The following is a 19,745-nucleotide window of genomic DNA, read 5'->3' on the forward strand; positions in this document are numbered from 1 at the left end:
GTTGGACATGCCTGAAGTGACTGAGCACGCGCACACGGAGGCCCCACGAGGGCTGCGAATGGAACAAAACATGGGACAACACGGCGAGCCTGGGAGGCAGGTGTCCGCCAAAGCAGCTTTCTGTGATCCAGATACTTATCACCATATATGGAATGAAAACTTCAGGGCGAAAAGAACGAACGGGGAAAAAAAGATTGGAATAGGCTTAAAGAAAAAAGGAAAAAAAAAAAAAAAACCTAAAGATAGCCTAAACAAAACACACCCAGCCCCTCGCGCCTGCCTCCCTGTCTGCGTGCCATATGGCGTGTGATAAGCGAGAATGCTTTTATCTCTCTTCCTTCACTGTCTATAAAGCCCAGCACCAGCCCCACGGAGAAGGCTGCATGGTGCTCTCAGGCCCTGCTACCCTGAGGAGCCGCTCCAGGAGGTGGCCAGGCTGCCATTCCCTGCCCCCAGCACCGCAGCCCGCCTGGGCCCCAGAAGGGCCACTGCCTTCCCAGCTGTATTCCCACAACTGGTGAAACCACAGGCCAGGCCAGCTGAGCCACAGCACAAGCAGCCAGCCAGCCCAGTAGCTTTCACCTTCGCTGGTCCCTCTGCCAGTCCCCAGGGTCCTCTGCTATGGCCCAGACAATGCCTGGTAGGAGGAAACTTCCCACATGGCTATAAATTATCAAGCCACCTCGAGCATCTCTTGAGCCACAAAGGCATCAGAAGCTTCTGCCTTCCTGATTGCTCCCGCCACCCCTGTCTCCTTGCGTGACAAAATGATCTGGCAACAGCTATGTTCCAAACTTTCTAGATGCCTAGTTCACTGAAGCCCTGCTCTCTTGCTCTTCCCTAAAAAGACCCAAATAATCCCACAGAGGTACATGCCTGCTCTGCACTTCTGAGCCCTGCCCTCATCCTCCAAACTCTTCTGACCACCATCTCAATCTCTCTTCTTTTTAGTCATGTTTTGATTGATGAGATAAGTACCACTCATGGGACGGAAGGATATCAGTCAGATTGACTCATCCAACTCGATGCCCAGTTAAATCTGAATTTCAGATAACTTATCAAATAAATTTTTTTTAATTTTATGGATAAGTATATCCCATGCACTATTAAAAAATAGATTTGTTGTTTATCTGAAAATTCAGTCCAACTGGAAATCTTATATATTTATTTGCCAGGTCTGGCAACCCTAGATATCAGCAGGCACAAGAATAAACAGCCTTGGGCAACTCTGCTCTTCCCTATTTAATCCTCAGAAGCCACCACAGAAATGGTCCTGCCTCTGGCCTGCACCTCTATATTGCTGTTTTCTGAGCACTGCAAAGGTCCTGCAGGCTTTGAGAGGCCCTGTCTTGCAGCCAAGACCCCGGTAGCTACACAGGAAGGGCTAACCTCTCAGTCAAAGCAAAAAGTCACAAGATTCCTGATGGAAAGTATCTGTAGAAGAGACCAGCATAAAGAAGCCCAGGGGGACATCCCTAGCAGCTCAGTGGTGAATCCACATGCCAATGCGAAAGACACAGGTTCAGTCCCTGACCCGAGAAGATCCCACATGCCACAGAGCAACTAAGCGCTGTGCCACAACTACGGAACCTGTGGTCTAGAGCCTGGAGCCACAACTTCTGAAGCCCTTGTGCCCTGTATGCAGCCCCTGCTCCACAACAAGGGAAGCCGCCACAATGATAAGCTCATACATAGCAACTAGACAGCAACCCCTGCTCGTCACAGCTAGAGAAAAGACTGCAGCAATGAAGACCCAGAACAGTCATAAATAAGTAAGTGCTTAAAATATTAAAAATAAGGAGCCCAGGAGAAGACACCCCACCTCCAGGGAGTGTGAAAACACCAAGTGCAAGCCCTTAAAGGCCTGGCAGTGTCTGGCACGACAGCCTCATACCCTCAAGTGTGATCATGAGCCAACATCATCTTAGACCCAGAGGGGTGGGTGGCCCCTTGGCTTAACAAGGGCATGAACTGCTTTATAAAAGGCCTTCACCCATAAGGCCAAGGGCAGCTGGTCTGGGCAGGCCCCAGCACGAGTCCTGGCAGGAGTCAGAGCCCGGCCCCACTGAAAAGCATCTCAGGGGCATGGACTCAGGCTCTGGGCCAAAGGCCGTGGATGTGTGGGGCATTCTCTATCTACAAGCCAAAAGCATGTAGAAGCAGCTGTTATTCCCCTGTTCTGGCACTAACAACACAATAATAGAGGGACACTTCATCTCCAATCCATAGACTATTTTTGCTATCATCCAGAAAGCCACTGGCTAATAATAACACATTGAACTACATGTAATTGCCATTTTTGTAAGTCAAGAATGTTAGAAACTGGCAATTACATATGATCCAACCAAATAATAATAATGCTGAGTGCCTGCTGTGTGGCAGACTCTGTGCAAGGCCCTTTAAGAGTATTTCATCATATATATATAATACTTAATCTTAATTCTGTGACTACCTTTCAAGGCAAGAGATGCAGAAACGGAGACACATAGATGTCAAACCAGGACATACACCAGGTCTGTATGACTCCAAAACTACATTCATCTTACTGACCATGTTGTTGGGTCATGGGAGTCCTCCTATATGCTGTCTGTCTTTACCTAGGGAGTCAGTGGTTGGACGTTCCTGCAGCACCGGGCACCAGACTCCCAACCCGATAGTATCTGTCTGCACACAGGCCTCTCTGTAAGTAATCAAAGCCTGGCTGCCAGAAACTAGAAGCAAAGTATATTTAACAAATAATTTCAAGAGGAGAAAAACACTTTGAAAGTTTATGTAGAGTGAGGGGGAAAGGGGCCATAAAATCCACCCCTAAAATAAATACAAAGTAATCAAGAGAGAAAAATCAAACCAGCTGTAAAACACCTTAACCATGACTACGAGGTAACAGGTAATGAATCGCTGATAAAGGCATCAGGTACAGTGTGACGCAGCACCACTGCGATCCAAAGGCGTGTGCTCTTGTGGCTCTCCTCTGAAAAGACTACTGGGCCTCATAGAGCGGGGAGGACAGGAAACCTCCCAAAAGAAGAAGGCAAGGCCAGAAAGCGCCGTTCTCACAGGCGAAGACCAACGCAGGAAGATCAATAAAGAGCTGCCCGACTCTACTTTAAAAAAGGAAGAAACAAATGTCCTCCTCCCTGTAAAATAAAATTTTGAAAGCGCATACGTAATGCAGAATAAAAGTTTCCACCAGTTCCAAATGAACATCTGCAGAGATTAACGTTTGAGGAAAAAGCAGCTGACCTTCACGTGGGCCACATAGTGATGACACGTCTCCTCCAAGTGCACCAGCCGCGGCTTCTCGGAGACCTGACCCACGGACTCTCCCAGCAACACGAAGTAGACCCTGGGCAACTGGCTCTTCTCTTTTTTGGCCACATCAGCCGTCAGAACGTAATTCAGGCCTGCCAATGAATAAGGTCAAAATGTGAATGAGGACACACACAGTCACAAGGCCCCCTCCAGACACCCTCAGAGGGTCGCATGCTCCCTTCAGATGATATGCAGCCCTACACTGCACAGAGGACTGACGTCAGGCAGCCCTGATCAATACCATCTCACAGAGAAGTATGCAGCCAGGGTCCCCTCCCAGAATCCAGAGAGACCAGGCTCCTGGGGATTCTCTGGACTCACACATCACAGCTCCCCCTGATTTAAACCTCATGAGTTATCAACTGAGCCCACCAATATACACATCAATGGTTAGCTGTATCCACCACAATTAGTGTCCTAAAAGGCAGGCATCACAGCAAACCTACAGAATATTAACAGAAGCTACTGAAACTCCTGGGCTTCCCTGGTGGCTCAGAGGTTACACCATCTGCCTGCAATGCGGGAGACCTGGGTTCGATCCCTGGGTTGGGAAGATCCACTGGAGAAGGAAATGGCAACCCACTCCAGTATTCTTGCCTGGAGAATCCCATGGACAGAGGAGCCTGGTGGGCTACCGTCCACGGGGTCGCAAAGGGTCAGACACGACTAAGCGACTTCACTTTCACTGAAACTACCAAGGCTACGTGGAATACTGACTCCTATAATGAAATGGGGCATACGCCAACACAAGGGAGCTATCACTCCCCCCAGTAACTCTGACTCATCGCACAGATGTCGAGTAGGGCTCTATACCTGCTGTATCTATTGGACTGTGGCCATCCGTGGTCCACTGAGCTGGGCACCGTGCAGGCGTATGAGACTCATCAAAGAACAACATGGGCAAACCCCCTGCCCTCATAGAGCTTTCGTGCAGGAAAACACTGAGGAGGCTGAAGCCAGCTTCATTCCCGGGCCGCCGTGGGGTGGGACCACAGGGTTTAATGGTGCCTACTGGTTCAACAAAATCATGACCGCCATGAGGTCTGTATTGAGGTGCACCCCTAAAAAAGAAAACCTCATCACCTGTGCCTCGAGGTGTAACGCCAGGGTGGCAGAACCTGTTGTGACAAAATGTAGGCCTTTAAAACACGGCCACAATGCACAGTTGGATAAACCCAAAAGTTCTCACCTCCATTATCTCAGAGTTTGTCAGTAAGCATGTGACAATGTGTTTTATTAGGTAAGTATGGCTTTAGTATCAACAGAACCATTTCACTGCTCTTCTGTACCACATAACACTTTTTTACATAATACTATTTCTTAGCAGCTTTGTGGATTCAGGGGAGCATGGCATTTTTAAAGTGAGAGAAAATGAGTGTCTGTCCCTAGAATGACCAGATGAGACTGCTGAGCAGTGGGAAAACGGATGACCCAGCCCCTGCCCTGGCTCCACACACGAGCCTCCTAGTAGCTGGGCTCTTGTACCCTAAAAAAGTAGCCTCACGCCTGCCAGCATTTAACTATATGAGCTGGGGCTGTGGGGATGGCTCTGCCTTTTAATAACATCAAAGGGATCAGCCACTAGGGAAGGTATGAAGGGGGAAAGTGACCTGGATAGGCATTCGGCAGCTGCCACAGGGCATATTTTTGATGCATTTAATGGTTTTCTTGGGCCTCTGCCATCTCAGGGACTTTGCCGGGCTACGGCAGCAGATTCCTGGTCAGCAAGGGCAGGTCTGCCCCAGCTTGTTTATTTCAGCAAATAGCTGATTTCCAAGGTGAAGCTGGGTCACCAAGAGGTACCTGAGACCTGAATGGTGATATTATTGAAAAGAGAAGAATACATACAGGAAAGTACTTCAACAGAGAAAGCACAGGAGCCTGCACAAGATTTACACATTGCTCTGACAGCAGTGGGGCAGGAAAGGAGGTAGGCTTGTATAATGTGAAAGCTTTCAGGCAAGCCTAGGAACCGATTCGATCAAGATCCTCATTTTTTCAGATGAGGAACTGATGCCCCAAGAGGGAACAAGTAAAGCAATTATCCTCCAATTAAAAATAATTATTTTTCTTTTTAAAAAAAGAGGGAAGAAGACTTGCTCCCGGCCAGAGAGCGGAATCTGGAGCTCTCCTCAATCCCCAGTGTTGGGCTATTCCTATCACAGTGGTTCTTGGTATGTTTTTACATTATTGGATCAAAAACTCACATTCTTTGAATGCACAGACAGCAGAATCAAACAAGTATAGAGATCTGGAACTGAACGTTAGCCAATTTACTTTCTCTTGATCACAATTTCCCTGAGCAACAGCCAAACAGTAAGAAAGAATAAGCAGAAATGAAGTGAGTTTCCAAGTTCCATTTAGCAAGGTCAGGACAGGAGATGGGCATTGCTGAAGATGAGCCAGAAGACCTTGCTAAATGGGGTCCCCTCGGCACTCTCCATTTGGCCATCCTGCCAGGTGAGGGAGCCACAGCTGCCTTTCCAGGGCTGGGCGTGAAGGGTGACCATGGAGAGAACAGAGCATTTGAACCACCTCGTTAGCAATGAATAGCCAAGCCCAGAGACAACCGGGTGGGAATGAGCACAGGAAGACAGAGCAGATGGCATCGTGCCCCACCCACATCCTCTCAGCTTTTACCATTCCTCTGCTGTCCAACCCAACTTCTAAATTGCTGGCACCTGCAACCACTTTTCCCAAGGGCTTTGGTGGCCCCACCCATTGGAACAGCCGGCCAGGAGCACCAAGGACTAAAGCCCCTGGGACAGCCCTCAAGAAAGCGTGACCCCAGCTCCCCGGTCCCTTGGGTGTAACTGTGAGGTGTGTCTACTCTGGCTCCCAGGCTTCCCCAGCAGGCTTCCGCTCTGGCAGTCCTGTTAACACGTAACAGGTTCAATAACACATGCTCTATTCTGCTGCCGTGATGGTTTCTGGTCAACTTGACTAAGCCATGGTATTTGGTCAAACACCTATCCGAACGTCACAGTGAAAGTACTTTTTAGATGAGGTTGACATTTACATCAGTTAGTGCTTAGTTGCTCAGTCATGTCTGACTCTTTGTGACCCCATGGACTGTAGCCTGCCAGGCTCCTCTGTCCATGCGGATTCTCCTGGAAAGAATACTGCAGTGGGTTGCCATGCCCCGCTCCAGGGGATCTTCCCAACCCAGGGATCAAAGCTAGGTCTCCCTCATTGCAGGTGTATTCTTTATCGTCTGAGCCACCTTCGAATAAAGCAGATTACCATCTAGGATGTAGGTGGGCCTCACCTAGTTAGTTGATGGTCTTAAGGGAAAAAGACCAAAGGTGCCCCCCAAACCAATGAATGCTGCTTCCAGACTGCCTCTGAGCTGCAATACCTTATACCTACATATACAGTATCCAATATCCTCATGAATCTGTTTCTCCGGTGAACCCTGACTACTGCAGCTGCCTTCCCTTCTTTTCTCAAGGTCCTGCTTTCCTATTGGTATTTCCTGGGATCCCCCCATGAATCAACAATGTGCATCCAGATCTTTGCCACAGGCTTTACTTCTGCAAGAATTTGAATTACAGTGGGGCAAGTCCAGAAAACAGAACGAATTTGACCCTCCATATGTGCCAAGAACTGTACAGATATTTTACAAACATCAAGCTTAGTCTCCCAAAACCCTGTCTAACTGCAGAATCACTGGCCCAATATATTTCTCTTGCAACTCAAGGGAGAGGAGAAACAGCTCTGAGTCACTAACCCTGATCTGAGGACCACAACCGCTGTTCTGCTCTGGGCAGAGTGTACTCATGCCAACAAGCTCACCTATCCGATATTTCTAAAGTGTGAAAGTGTACAATCAGATAGACCAGATTCATCTGATTCACCAAGTGCAATCATTTGGGAAACATTTCATCTTTTGAACTGCCTACTCAGAGCTTCTCCTTGATTTAAAACGTACTTTGGTATTTTAAATTATACAATAAGAAGTTAGCATCTTATCAAATCTCTCTTTTACAACAAAACCAAGAGACACATCATGGGAAACCCAGCCTGAGGGAGGAGGTAGCTGTTGGAGTGGGAAGAAGGGCAGATCATCCTGACTCTGAGTTCGACCGGTGGTTTTTAAACAGCCCCCACCGCAAGTGTGTCTAAAAGGAAGCCCCCCCGCCCCACACCACCCCAGGCAGCAGAGGAGATGCTGGAGAAACAGCTGGGCAGCATGCTGGGCTCAGCAGCCCGCCTTGTGAGAAGATGGGAGCATCAGGCTGGCAGAGTTGCCAATGGCCTCCCCAGCTCAGTCAGCCAGGCCCAGGGAGGCGCTGGTTCTGATTAGGGCCTGCTCCAACGGCACACAGCACAGCCTCAGCTCTCCTTCTGGCAGCCTGTGTCCCTGCCATGTCGAATGATGTCATCTTGATGGAAAAGCTGATCTGCCTGGAGTCATGCTTCCAGCCTCCTCCTTTCCCTACCCCACAGCTGGTTCCCCAGGGCCCCCCACACCGGCCTGGGCCAGCAGCAAGCCAGCTGTCTCGCATCAACGTGGCTCTGGTCGCTCCCGGCAAGTTTTGATTCATTCCCATTCTCCATTAGAACATGATTTCAGCTATGAAATTCTACCAATAAATCCTCCTTCCAGACTTATTCTGAGCTTCCCTTCAAGTTTTCCAGCAGAGAGGGGAGAAAGAGACTGCTTCTACTTTCCTAACTTTCCTTACCCACCCCCCAAGCAATGAGGTGGTAATTACAGTAGGGTCCCCTCTCCTCACAGAACATGGACTTGCCCCATTAGCCCATCTCCATGCTGCTTGAGAGACCAGGAGGAGCTCAGAAAATGTTCTCCATGTGCAAATGCTTTCCGGAGTAAAAATGCACCCCGAGGACCAGAGGAAGGGTCTAGGTACAAGCTGCCTGGTGTCAACCCTATTTCTGCCCACTGGCTTGCATGACCTTGGTGCCATTTCTCAGGACCTGGCTGTACTGCCTGACTGGGGGCAGGACAAGCCCCCTGCTCACTCTCAGCCTCGCCAGACTGCATGAGAGCCACGGAAATATGGGGGTGCCAGGTCAGAGCACAGAACACAACCACTTAGGGCTCAGCCCTGCCTGGTTTCCACCTAGCTCTCCGGAGATAGTCCAGAATTGCCTGCTTGAGTCTCAGCCTCTGAGGACTGACAAGTGCATTTAGGCTTCAGCCTGGCCAGCAAGTTAGGTACAGGCTTGGTCTGCAAGTAAGGAGCAGAGACCCTGCCAAGATGCAGAGCTTGAGGGAGGCTGCAAGGCTGCAGGAGGGGAAGGGAATTCTCATCAGCTTAACCCAGCGACCGTTTTCCACGCAGCTGCTTCCAACAGCAGTTAATTCTCATTTCTTCCCCCGCCCACCCCCCGCCAAGCCCTAGAGCCAGCCTCACTGCAACCCTGAGATATACCAATAGCACCAACCAGTGTCCCCGCCTCTGAGGTTTAGATGCCAGGTCCCTTCTCCAAGCTTACAGGTTCTGATGACCCCAAGCAAGTGGTCCACCCCACATATAACATTTTCCCTTTGTTGTTCTTGACCAGAGGTTCTCACATCCAAGCCAGCTGCAGGTTTGTTAAAACCTAGGTTGCTGGGCCTTACTCTGAGTTTCTGAATCACACAGGATTCACATTTCTGACAAGATTTCATGTGCTGTGTTGTGGCTGGTCAGGAACCACCTTTAAGATCCCTCATACAGACCTACAAGCAGCTTCCTGCGGTCACTACCAGGCCCTCCATGACCTGCCTAACTGATTCCCAGTGATAAATTCTCTCTGTTAAAATAACTGGTGTGGTTTCCGTTCTCCTGGATGGACTTTGCTAGGCTGTCATGGGGGCCAAGGCAGAGCCACCCCCGTGGAGAACGGCTCTATTTCCCATAGTGCCACCAGAAGCCGCAGTGGCCGCTCTGTGGCTTGGGTCACCAGCTGGCCCTGAATGTCCTGTGCCCAAGCGGGAACTGTGGGTTTTCCATTACAACACAGAAAATGAAGAGGCAAACGGAGTCCCTTCTCTGTGTGTATGCCTGAGCTCTACCAGGTCCCGAGGGAGAGAAAAAGCTAAAGAGATGACTATAAGTCAACTGCTTACAGTCCCCCCAAAACATTCTCAGGGTGGTCTCACAGCTGAAGATGCCAGCAGACATATACCACTTCTGAGAACTGTTCAGAAGTACCAAGCACACCACTGGGCAACTCCTTGCACTGCCCAGGCTGTCCTGTCCAAACACAGCCATTCTGCTGATAAACTCTGCTCTGGATACGCAGACATTCAGAGGTGACTGGAAGATGCCCTCTTGCCAAGCATGCCACAGCCAAAACCACCACTAACATGTTCTTGCATCTTCCTCCAGCAATGAGAGTGAGGAAGGCTTGTAACTGGAGTTCCAGCCCTTGGCTCCTAATGCAAAGGCTTGAGCAATGACATTGAGCTGGCCAGCACCAGCTACTAGGCTGGGAGGAGAGCAGAGGATGTCTGTGCACTGAAGGTATCCCCATGTATCTGGAAACCGGGGACCTGATCTTCCTGATGGTGCAGAACCCTGGGGAAGCTTCTATGGAGAACTCTACCCACATCTGTATCCACGGGGCTACTTCAGTGCCACCATCACAGCTTCCCATGGTTCCCTCCTCAAACCTTCTATATTCCACTGCCAGCTCATTTAGGAACAGATTTCTACATTTCTCCCTTTACTGCAAAAACTAAGCTATTGCTCATTTCCCTGAATGCAAGGAAAGGGGCCAAAAAATGCCAAGGATAGATAACTTCCTGCATTGCTCTGCAAACACCCAAATTCTCCAGTTACCAACTTCTTTAAGCCTGACTCTTAAATAAATGTGTACAAACATCCCCTTAGACTATCAAGAGATACTGGATTTCATCAACGACCCCATGTGGCAGATGGAGAGTAAGGAAGAGACCTGTAGTACTAGGGGAGGAGCACCTGCTCAATGCTCCACACCCTAAAGCGGACCTTAGCCAGATTTCTGCCCCTGGCGGCAGCACTGGATGTCATCCAGTAGCTTGTCTCTTCCATCATCCTCCACCACTGAAGGGCCATGACTAGCCCAGACCTACATTATAATTCTGCTTGGAGATCACTGAAAGAGGCCCTGATGACCAGGGTCGCTAAAAGGGGCTCAGGTGACCAGGGTCTATGAAAGGAGCCCCATGACTGAGGTCTATGAATGGAGCCCCAGTGACTGGAGTCAATGAAAGGGGCCCCAATGACTGGGGTCAATGAAAGGGGCCCCAGTAACTGGGGTCAATGAAAGGGGCCCCAATGACTGGGGTCAATGACTAGAGCCCCAGAAGGAGACACTTGCTGGAGGCAGCATGAGAAAACACCCACATCTCCCCCTGGCTCAGCCCTTGAATCTACGAATTAGTTTGCTCTCGCACTTATGTCATATGCTCTGAAATCACTCTAGCTCCAAACTTGCATTTTGGTTTCTTCTCCTCTGTTCCTGCTCTACCAACTTACCTCCATTTTCACCACCACAGTGATGTGGTTAATGAGTCTGAAAACTGTGTATGCAGCTTCAGGATCAACATAGAAACTCTTTCTAATTCCCCTTAAAAGCTCCATGAGGAAATGGCTGGCTCAGGCAGGCACACAATAAATATTTGACAAATGAACACACACATGAACTATTAACTGCTTGCTTTTCTTAAGAGTTCTATAATAGAATAGTTCTGCTTATTTTTAAACACATCAGAAGTAATCTTCAACTCAACAATTCTTTTAAAATGCTTTTTAATGGAGTCCAACTATATCACGAGTTGATATTTGATAAAGGACATACCATCTAATTAGGCAGAGGATATATGAGTCCCGAGACCATCAGACCATTTTTTTTTCCTAGAGACTGTGGTGCCTTAAATAATTAGGGAGGTGGTAGGAAATTGTTTTTGGAAAGCAATAGTATCATCAGACCAGAATTCAACTTTGGCTTCACCAAGAGCTGTATGATCTGGACCAAGTATCTTTCTCTCACTGGATTTGCACACAAAAAGTTTGTTAGTTCTCTCTCACTAGCCAGGTTCCAAGTTCACAGTAAATTCATATTCAATTTTGAAATTTCTGAGTTCTTTTTCAAAAATCCATTAAAAAAAATACAAGATTTCACTGTTGAGTTTATTCAACCCACCTGAAGATCAAGAGAAATGTCGATGAAACAAGCCAGAACAGCAGTCTCCAACCTTTTGGCACCAGGGACCAATTTCATGAAAGACAAATTTTTCTCTGAACTGGGGTAGGGGAAATGGTTTAGGGACGATTGGAGAGAATCACACTTTTTGTGCAGCTTATTTCTGTTATTATTATTACCTCAGCTCCCCGTCAGGTCATCAGGCATTAGATCCCGGGGTCTGGGGACTCCTGGCCTAGAAGGACTAGCATATTGTCATCTGAGGCAGAGCATTCAGGATGCAGCTGAGAAAGCGGCTAGTGCAGGCACCTGTGTCCTGTGTGTCTGGGCTCCCACACACTTGCGTGTGCACGTGCACTCCAGAGCAGAGCATCTCAAACTTCGATGCGTACCAGCGTCCTGTGGGGATCTTACTGAATGCAGACTCTGGTTCAGAGTCTAGAACAGGGCCTGTGATTCCACGCGTCTAACAGACTCCTAGGGGATGCTGACACTGTTTGTCCAAGGACTACATGTAAGGAGGGAGAGGAGACACTCATGACATTAAAAATGTCTAAGAAAGTCAAAGAATCCAGGTCCTTAATGGTGGTGCTGTGGGTTTTTAAAAATTTTTTTGTTTTTCATTTCCCTGGAGCTCCCCTTTCTTTTATTCCATCAGCCTTTCAAGTAAAAACAAAAGACTTCTGAATCTGCACAGCTGCTCCAGATTCACTTCCTTCAGGTGATCACACTCTGAATTCTAAGCCACATTGATCCTATCTTGTTCCACGGCTTGATCCAGTCTCGGAAGTAAGCCAGCAAGTCGACCTCCCCTTATTAGGGAAATGGCAGGGACGGCTGCCAGTGGCCAGGGTTTACCTGCCTCTCCTCCATCATCTGAAGCTGACAAAGGCAGCTCCCTGCCTTTTGGAAGCCTGAACCTTTGTAAAATTCAGCATGCTAATCTCACCACTCATCCTGTCTCTGATTCCACAATAAAGAGCATGAGCCCTCAACATCTGGCTGGTGCTGCAAGCTCAAGGGAGAGCCTTCAAAGTCCCACTACTTTTTTTCCTAACTACATGGAATGTTTCGGAAGGGCCAGGCTACCCACTGCATGTCCACAAGACCCACCACCTGTCCTCCCTGTGGCCCAGTGAGGTTTCAGTATGGTCCAGAGACATTTGGAGAAATGATGCTTACAGTCAAATATTATTCTTCTGAGAGCTGGAGGTGGCAATGAATTGGGAAAATAATGGTAAGAAGAGCAGAGGGGGAACCTCAGGGAAAAGGGCATCTAGCCTGTGGACCCGCTGCCTGTAAACCCAGCCAGGTGGCACTTCAGGAGGGAACTCCAGAACAGCCCCTGGTTGCCCATGATCCCACACTCCCACTCCAGTTAGGATGGCTATGCGGAGCCCTGACTTGGTCTTGTGTGTTACCTATTTCTCCCGGAACGTGTTTGCCGTGGAAGCTAAAGCAGGCGGTGACGTTCAGGCAGTTCACAGGCTGCTGGCCGTCATGACACTGAGGCGCCGTGATGTTGATGGAGGCGGGGAGGAAGATGGAGACATCCACTGTGATGACGGGTCTCGCCCTACAGGTCAGGAGGAACCAAACGATAACTAAGCCAACAGGACAATTCCTAGGGCTTCAGCCCAGCATCTAAGTAAAGTATGAAACAGCCTGAGTGGGAGAAAATGGCCAGGGTGCTCTGTAAATCCTATTCTCTGGTGTCTCAGCTTATTTCCCAATAAATGAACAGTTATCTTCCCAATAATAAAGGCCAGCTAGTTGTTAATAAAACACAGCTGGTTGAAGCCATAAATGAACCACCAGATGTTGGGAGATTATTTTAAAATTTCACCAATTAACTTTTGATTTCCATTTTATTAGGAAGATAGGAACAGATTTAAGAGGTGTCCCTATAGGGGATGCCGTGACTCAAGATTAACAAACGCACAAGCAGGAATCCCCCAACACATTTACTGCCATTATTGCCATGAACTGCAAAGTCCCATCCAGAAACCTTCCCTCTTCGTTTACTCCCATCAATTAATTAAGTACTTTTTCTAAAAGACCTTGATAAATGCGGTCCCAGCTGGTAACAGCAAAGCATTTCAGAGCTGAAGAAATCACCCTGCCTAATAGCTGGACCAAGTGAAACCCAATAAACATGCACACTCCTGTCACCGACAAGGACCACCCCCCAATGCTTGATGGATGGACGACATCATTGCTGGCCTTCTGGGGACTCCCCAGGGCCCCCCTATTAGAAGCAGGGAGTGAATCACACCATTCTGCTCTCGTTGCAAACATCTGCTGAGGGAAGATTCACCTAAACTGTGGCTTAACCTTCTCCCCTCCAGGCCTCACAAAGAGACCCTTTTACCCCCAAGGAGCCCCAGCCTTCACGCCGCCGGGGTGATATAACAAGATTAAGGGGCTTTAGCAGCTTGAGAACAATGACCTCACTTGTGTCAATGATCCCGCAAAGAGCGCCCAGGGGGACAAGACAGATGGGAGCCAGGACCAACACCAACTAGGAGAAAAGAAAGCATTAAGGAAAACCTCGAAGAAGAAAGGAAGCAAGGAACTGCGTGGCCCAGATGGAGTTCGGGGATTTCACTACTGCCAGCACTGCCTTGAGATGTGGCTTAGGAGAAGAACAATTGTGACAAGTAGAAAGGAACTACGGGCAGACCCAGCTGCAAGTCTAACGGAAGTCAGACAACGGCAGTCCCTGGAAATCCAATATCTGGTTTCCAGCTTCCTTCTGGGTTCATCCTTAGAAGATGCTCAAGTGTTCCTTAGCACCCCAACACTTTAATTTCTTCCTTCTCTGTGTCCACACCTCACCTCACCTACTAACTAAGGCCACTGTCCATGTCCAAATTCATCCCATCAGCCTACAGGCTCTCCAAGGGCTGGGATCCTGCTGAATTCATCCTGATATTGCCTAGTGAGTAGGTGTTCAAAAACCCAGAGGGATGGGATGGGGAGGGAGGAGGGAGGGGTGTTCAGGATGGGGAACACATGTACACTCATGGCGGATTCAAGTCAATGTATGGCAAAACCAATACAGTATTATAAAGTAAAATAAATTTAAAAAAATAGATAACTACTAAGGACTTAACTACATAGCACAGGGAAATTTTACTCAAAATTCTGTAATGAGTTATATGGGAAAAAATTTTTAAAAAGAGTAGATAAATGTATATGTATCACTGATTCACTTTGCTGTATACATGAAACTAACATAACATTGTGAATCAACTATACTCCAATAAAAATTTAAAGCAACCACCACCCTTGTTAAATGAAATCTCTCTAGTCCAAGGAATTGAAAACTACAGGAGGGACCAAAGTTTCATCAAACAGACAGGGGTACCAGCAGAGCCGGAGTCCACTCTGTGAGACTTCACCTGCCTAGCACATGTCCTGCCAGGCCATTGTACAAAAGCAGCCCAGCCCCTCCCACCATCCCAGGGCTCCTCGTTGGGGAAATGCCTGCTTCCTCCTCCCAGGATAGAGCCTGGCAGAGGAAGGCGAGGTGAGCAGGAAGCAGAAGTGAGCAGTACAGATAAAAGGACTTCGATGAGGGTTGTTAAAAGAAAAAAAAAAAAAAACAGAATCCTTTGAAATGACAGGCTGGGACCTTCACAAGCACCTCTCCCTCCAACATCTGTCAGATCAGTTCCCCCAAACCTTTTTGTTTCAACTCCAAGTATTGTTTCAGGACCAGGAAAAGCCCAGAAATCTTTCATAAGCCTCTCTGATCACTTCCTCCGACCTTCCATGGCATAACACCAGAAGCCTGACACCCTAACACCGGACCTGCCCTCTTGAGCTAATCCCAGAGAACAAACTTCCTGAGGGCAGAGTTGGGCCAGCCCACACCCTGGTTGGGGTGGGAGACTGGGTTTCACAGGCTGAGATGAAAGCAGAGGGGCACCCAAGGGCAGCACTGCAAATGCACTGTGACTTTAAAAGAAACTGGTGGCTGCAATGCTGTTTTTAAATTGAAGTATAGTTGATTTTCGGAGAAGGCAATGACACCCCACTCCAGTACTCTTGCCTGGAAAATCCCATGGATGGAGGAGCCTGGTGGGCTGCAGTCCATGGGGTCGCTAAGAGTACTAACCATCCCCAAAGTAATCCATTACTCCAGGGAACTAATTCATGTCTTAAAGTGAAAGTTACTCAGTCATGTCTGACTCTTTGCGACTCCATGGACTATACAGTCTTGCATTGCAGGCGGATTCTTTACCAGCTGAACCACAAGGGAGGCCCAATTCACATCTATGTAGTTGAAAACCAACCTCAGAAAGGTTTTTCTCTTAACTGCAGCCCAAAGCATTCCTAACCTACATGGCTCTTGACTCTCCCCCTTAGAGCAGAACAGGCATGCTGTGTATGGTGTGTGTGACTGTGTGTATGTGTGTGTGTGGTGTGTATGTGATGTGTATGGTGTATGTAAGTGAGGGGTGTGTGTGTATATGTATGTATGGTGTTTGTGTGTGTGTGTGTGTGTTTGGTACATGCACACACAGGCATGGTTTCCTGGCTCTCCTCCATGTTCTGCTCTCTCTAAGACCCTAAGGTAACTCCAAGTCTATCCCTACTTGCCTGTCAGCAAAGGCATGCCTGGGATGCCCCCTTAGCTTCATCAGCCAGAGTTTCTAGACTCCTGGCTCACTGCTGCTCAGCCACATGCAGCACCTCATCAAAGGGTGCCAACCTGCCCAGTCTCCTGGACGCCCTGAGTGATCCTTCTGCCTGCTCCTCCCTCCCTGAAGGGCCCCACCTTGTCTCTGGAACCTTCCCTGCTCACCCTGAGCCCCTCACACTCCTGGAAGAGACCTGAGCTGGTCACCCTCATCCACATCACAAACTGAATCCTGCACTGAGCCCAGTCCCCACCCACAGTCTGGACACCAGACACTTCCCTCCTCACCGCCCCAATCCCTCCTCTGCCTCCCCTGCCCCCTTCTACCTCTTCAACCTCTCCAGGCCCCCGAGAAAGGAAGGCGGTCAGGGTGAGGTTCAGACAGATGAGGTGAAGCTGAGGTCCCTCTCTGAACCACCGCCATTCCCACTTCCCCCTCTGCAGTCAAGCTTCTGGAAAGAAGGTAAGATGTACTGTTTTCCTGCTTCTCCTCCTCTCACCCACCCACGGCCGTCTGACTTGGGCTGCCGACTTCTGCAGACCTGCCACAGCAAGGGCGCCACTGCCCTCACCGCCACCTGCAGCCCCACTCGGACGTCACCCTCCCCAGGCTCTGCTGAGCGTGGCACGCGCCCCCTCTGACAGGGCAACCCTGCTCTATTGGCCTCAAGGCATTTACCGCAACCTAGAATCCCTCCTCTTTTAAACTGATAAAAGCTCCAGGTCATTTGGTTTCCTCACCCCTAAAATGAGGCTCCTAATCACCATATCTCTGTCACGGAGTTATTAAGAAGACTAAGGGTTAAAATGCAGGGGAATCCCTGGTGGTCCAGTTGTTAGTACTTCACACTCTCACTGCCAAGGACACGGGTTCGATCCCTAGCTCAGGAACTAAAATCCCAGAAGCCAAGAAAGTGTGGCCAAAAAATGAAATTTTTAAAAAAGAGTTCAGATATAGTCTTCCAAAAATAGACAAATAATTGCAGTCTATTCAGTCAGTGGAACACCACTCAGTACCAGGAAAAAACTGCCCAACACACAGTACAGCTGCGTCTCAAAAGCATCACACTGAGTGCAAAAAGCCAGAAACCAAAGGATGCATACACTCTAGCTCGATTTATAGGAAATTCTAGAACTGATCCAGGGAGACAGAAATCAGAAGAGCAGTCGTCTGCCAGGAGAGGGGTGTGACTAGAGAGAGGCAAGGGGATGCTTCTTGGAGTGACAGAAATGCTCTTCTTCGGGATGGGGGTAGACGTTACACAGGTGTACACACTGGGCAAGACTCATCAAGCACCTGCCTAAGTTGCATGCAGATTATACCGCAATGCGAAAAAGCAACAAGAGCGAAGAGTTACTACACACCAGGGCTTAGACAGTGCCTGGCACAGGTAGGCACTTATCAAATGACAGTTCTCTTATTATTAGCTGTGTTGGTTGCTCTCCACAGTACAGCCAGGGCTTCCCTAGTGGCTCAGGGGCAGAGAGTCTGCCTGCCAGTGCAGGAGGCACAGGTTCGATCCAAAAAAAATCAAACCAGTCAATCCTCAAGGAAATCAACCCTGAATACTCACTGGGAGGACTGATGCTGAAGCTGAAGCTCCAATACTTTCAGCCACCTGATGCAAAGTCAACTAACTGGAAAAGACCCTGATGCTGGGAAAGACTGAGGGCAAGAGGAGAAGGTGGTAACAGAGGATGAGATAGTTGGATGGCATCACTGATTCAATGGACATGAACGATAGCAAAGGACAGGGAAGCCTGGTGTGCTGCAGTCTATGGGACTGTAAAGAGTTAGACATGACTTGGCCACTGAGCAACAATGAAGTACATCCAAATCTGACACCCAGCTGCTTCTCAACAGGCCAATGCACAGGGGCAGATGAATGAGGGAATGGGTCACCGTGAGCCCGGGACCCCTAGGCACCCCTGGCATGCTTGTCACGGCCGTCCGTGGACCTCCTCGTCCGAGCCGGTAATCCCAGCTCTGGTCCTAAAGTCTCCTCTCTCCAAATGCTCCCAGCTCTTCTCCTCTGTGGACTCTACATCCGTCCCTGTTAGAGTTCATCAACCTCATCCGATTCTACCCTCCATGCCAGGCTAGGGTCTGGGGTCTCCCATCCATGGGTAACACCTACGTGTGAGGAAATCCCTGGAGAGTGTTGTCCCTCACAAAAGAGGACAGAAGAGGACAAGCCCCTCTGGGTTGGAGCTCACAGCTGCAAGCTTATAAAATACGAGGATGATGAAAAAGCAGAACCCGTAAGATATGCCTTAAGCCAGAAGCTCCTGGTTTGGAGAGGGCCTGGTTTCCACTAACAGCAGCCGGGAATGTGTTTTATTCAAGGGGAATCCTGAGAAGCCAGAGCACACTGCTTGGAAGAGTGAGCAGAAGGAAAATGACTTTGTGAGGCCACCAGCTGGAGCTTTGGTCTCTCAAGTCCAATCACAACCATCTGTAGCCATGAAAGCTGTTCTACCTGAGAAAACGCCCATGCAGAGAATAGGGTGATAAAGGAGAAACCCAACCCTATAGGAAGTAAAGGATCCATCCCCCTGGAGGAGGAAATGGCAACCCACTCCAGTATTCTTGCCTGGAGAATCCCATGGACAGAGGAGCCCGGCCTGCTCCAAGGGTCAAAAGGAGTAAAACATGACTGAGCATAAGCATAAAATTGAACACTTAAACCAGACACTGTTCTAGCTCATTGAGCTCTCACAAAAACTTAGGATATTCAGTGAGGTGAGCACTATTGCCTTTTTAACAGATGACCATCCTGAAACAGAGGTTACTAGCCTTGCTCAGGAAACTCACCTCTTAAGGGCAGAGTTAGGGTTGAACCCAGGCCACCTGGCCCCAGAGTTTCCACTCTCAACCTCAAGACTATTCTGCCTCTTCAACAATATAATATTTGGCGGTGGGGGGGGGGATGCCATATTAAGTGTATTCATTTCTTTCCAACATAATTGGCCATCTTAAATTAACTCTCAGGAATTAAAGAAAGAAAGAATGAAAAAGAAAAAAACTTGAAAGCTAAAGGCCCTTAAGGCTAGGTATCTGATAAGAAAATATAATCCAAGTCTCTGTTTAGACCATTCTTAGAGTAGTTATCATCTTTTCTAAATCTTTAGAATATGTACTATCTATACTGTTCACATAGCACCTGTCACATATTGTATTATATTGATGATGTTTTGTGATCTATTTATGGCTTGGTCTAATGAATCCTCTCGATTCAGAATGCCTTAAATATTATGTTTCCCCACAATTTTCTGCCCATTGCCGTGCTCAATAAAGGAGTAGTGGATTTTAAAAGTATCAGAATCTCTGGAGTAACAGAGTCACTTCTGGCTCAGGAACTTTTTACTCAATCTTGAAAATGTAAATCATCCATGGATTTTCTGAAAGACAGTTCTGGCTACTGCCAATTTGACAAAGCCTGCAAATAGCCTTTGTGGGTAAGTGTGCACAAGGCAAGTAACTTGAACAACTTGATGTTTTTCATTACCTAGAGTTAACTGGTTCCCTTAGAAGTTCCTAAGCCCCCATCTGAGGTGCTCCCTTCTTCCAGAGGAGGCTGTGTAGCCCTGAGGTAGAAACTCAAGAGAAAGGCCCTGCTGAATGAGAGGAATCCAGGGTGTGGAA

At 48.4% G+C, this 19,745-nt stretch overlaps 1 protein-coding gene across 1 annotated transcript in view; it reads right to left on the reverse strand.

Moving 5' to 3' along the window:
• Nucleotides 1-19,745, reverse strand: part of ITGA9 (integrin subunit alpha 9) — a 367,824-nt gene that overhangs the window by 268,485 nt on the left and 79,594 nt on the right. Inside the window, exons 14-15 of the mRNA XM_040246228.1 lie at nt 12,873-13,027; nt 3,244-3,404 (exon numbers count right to left, since the gene is read on the reverse strand). Coding sequence (XP_040102162.1) covers nt 3,244-3,404; nt 12,873-13,027 — 316 coding nt within the window. The remainder of the gene's footprint in view (nt 1-3,243; nt 3,405-12,872; nt 13,028-19,745) is intronic.

The sequence above is a fragment of the Oryx dammah genome, unplaced genomic scaffold (assembly GCF_014754425.2).
Source record: "Oryx dammah isolate SB20612 unplaced genomic scaffold, SCBI_Odam_1.1 HiC_scaffold_9, whole genome shotgun sequence".
NCBI lineage: Eukaryota > Metazoa > Chordata > Mammalia > Artiodactyla > Bovidae > Oryx > Oryx dammah.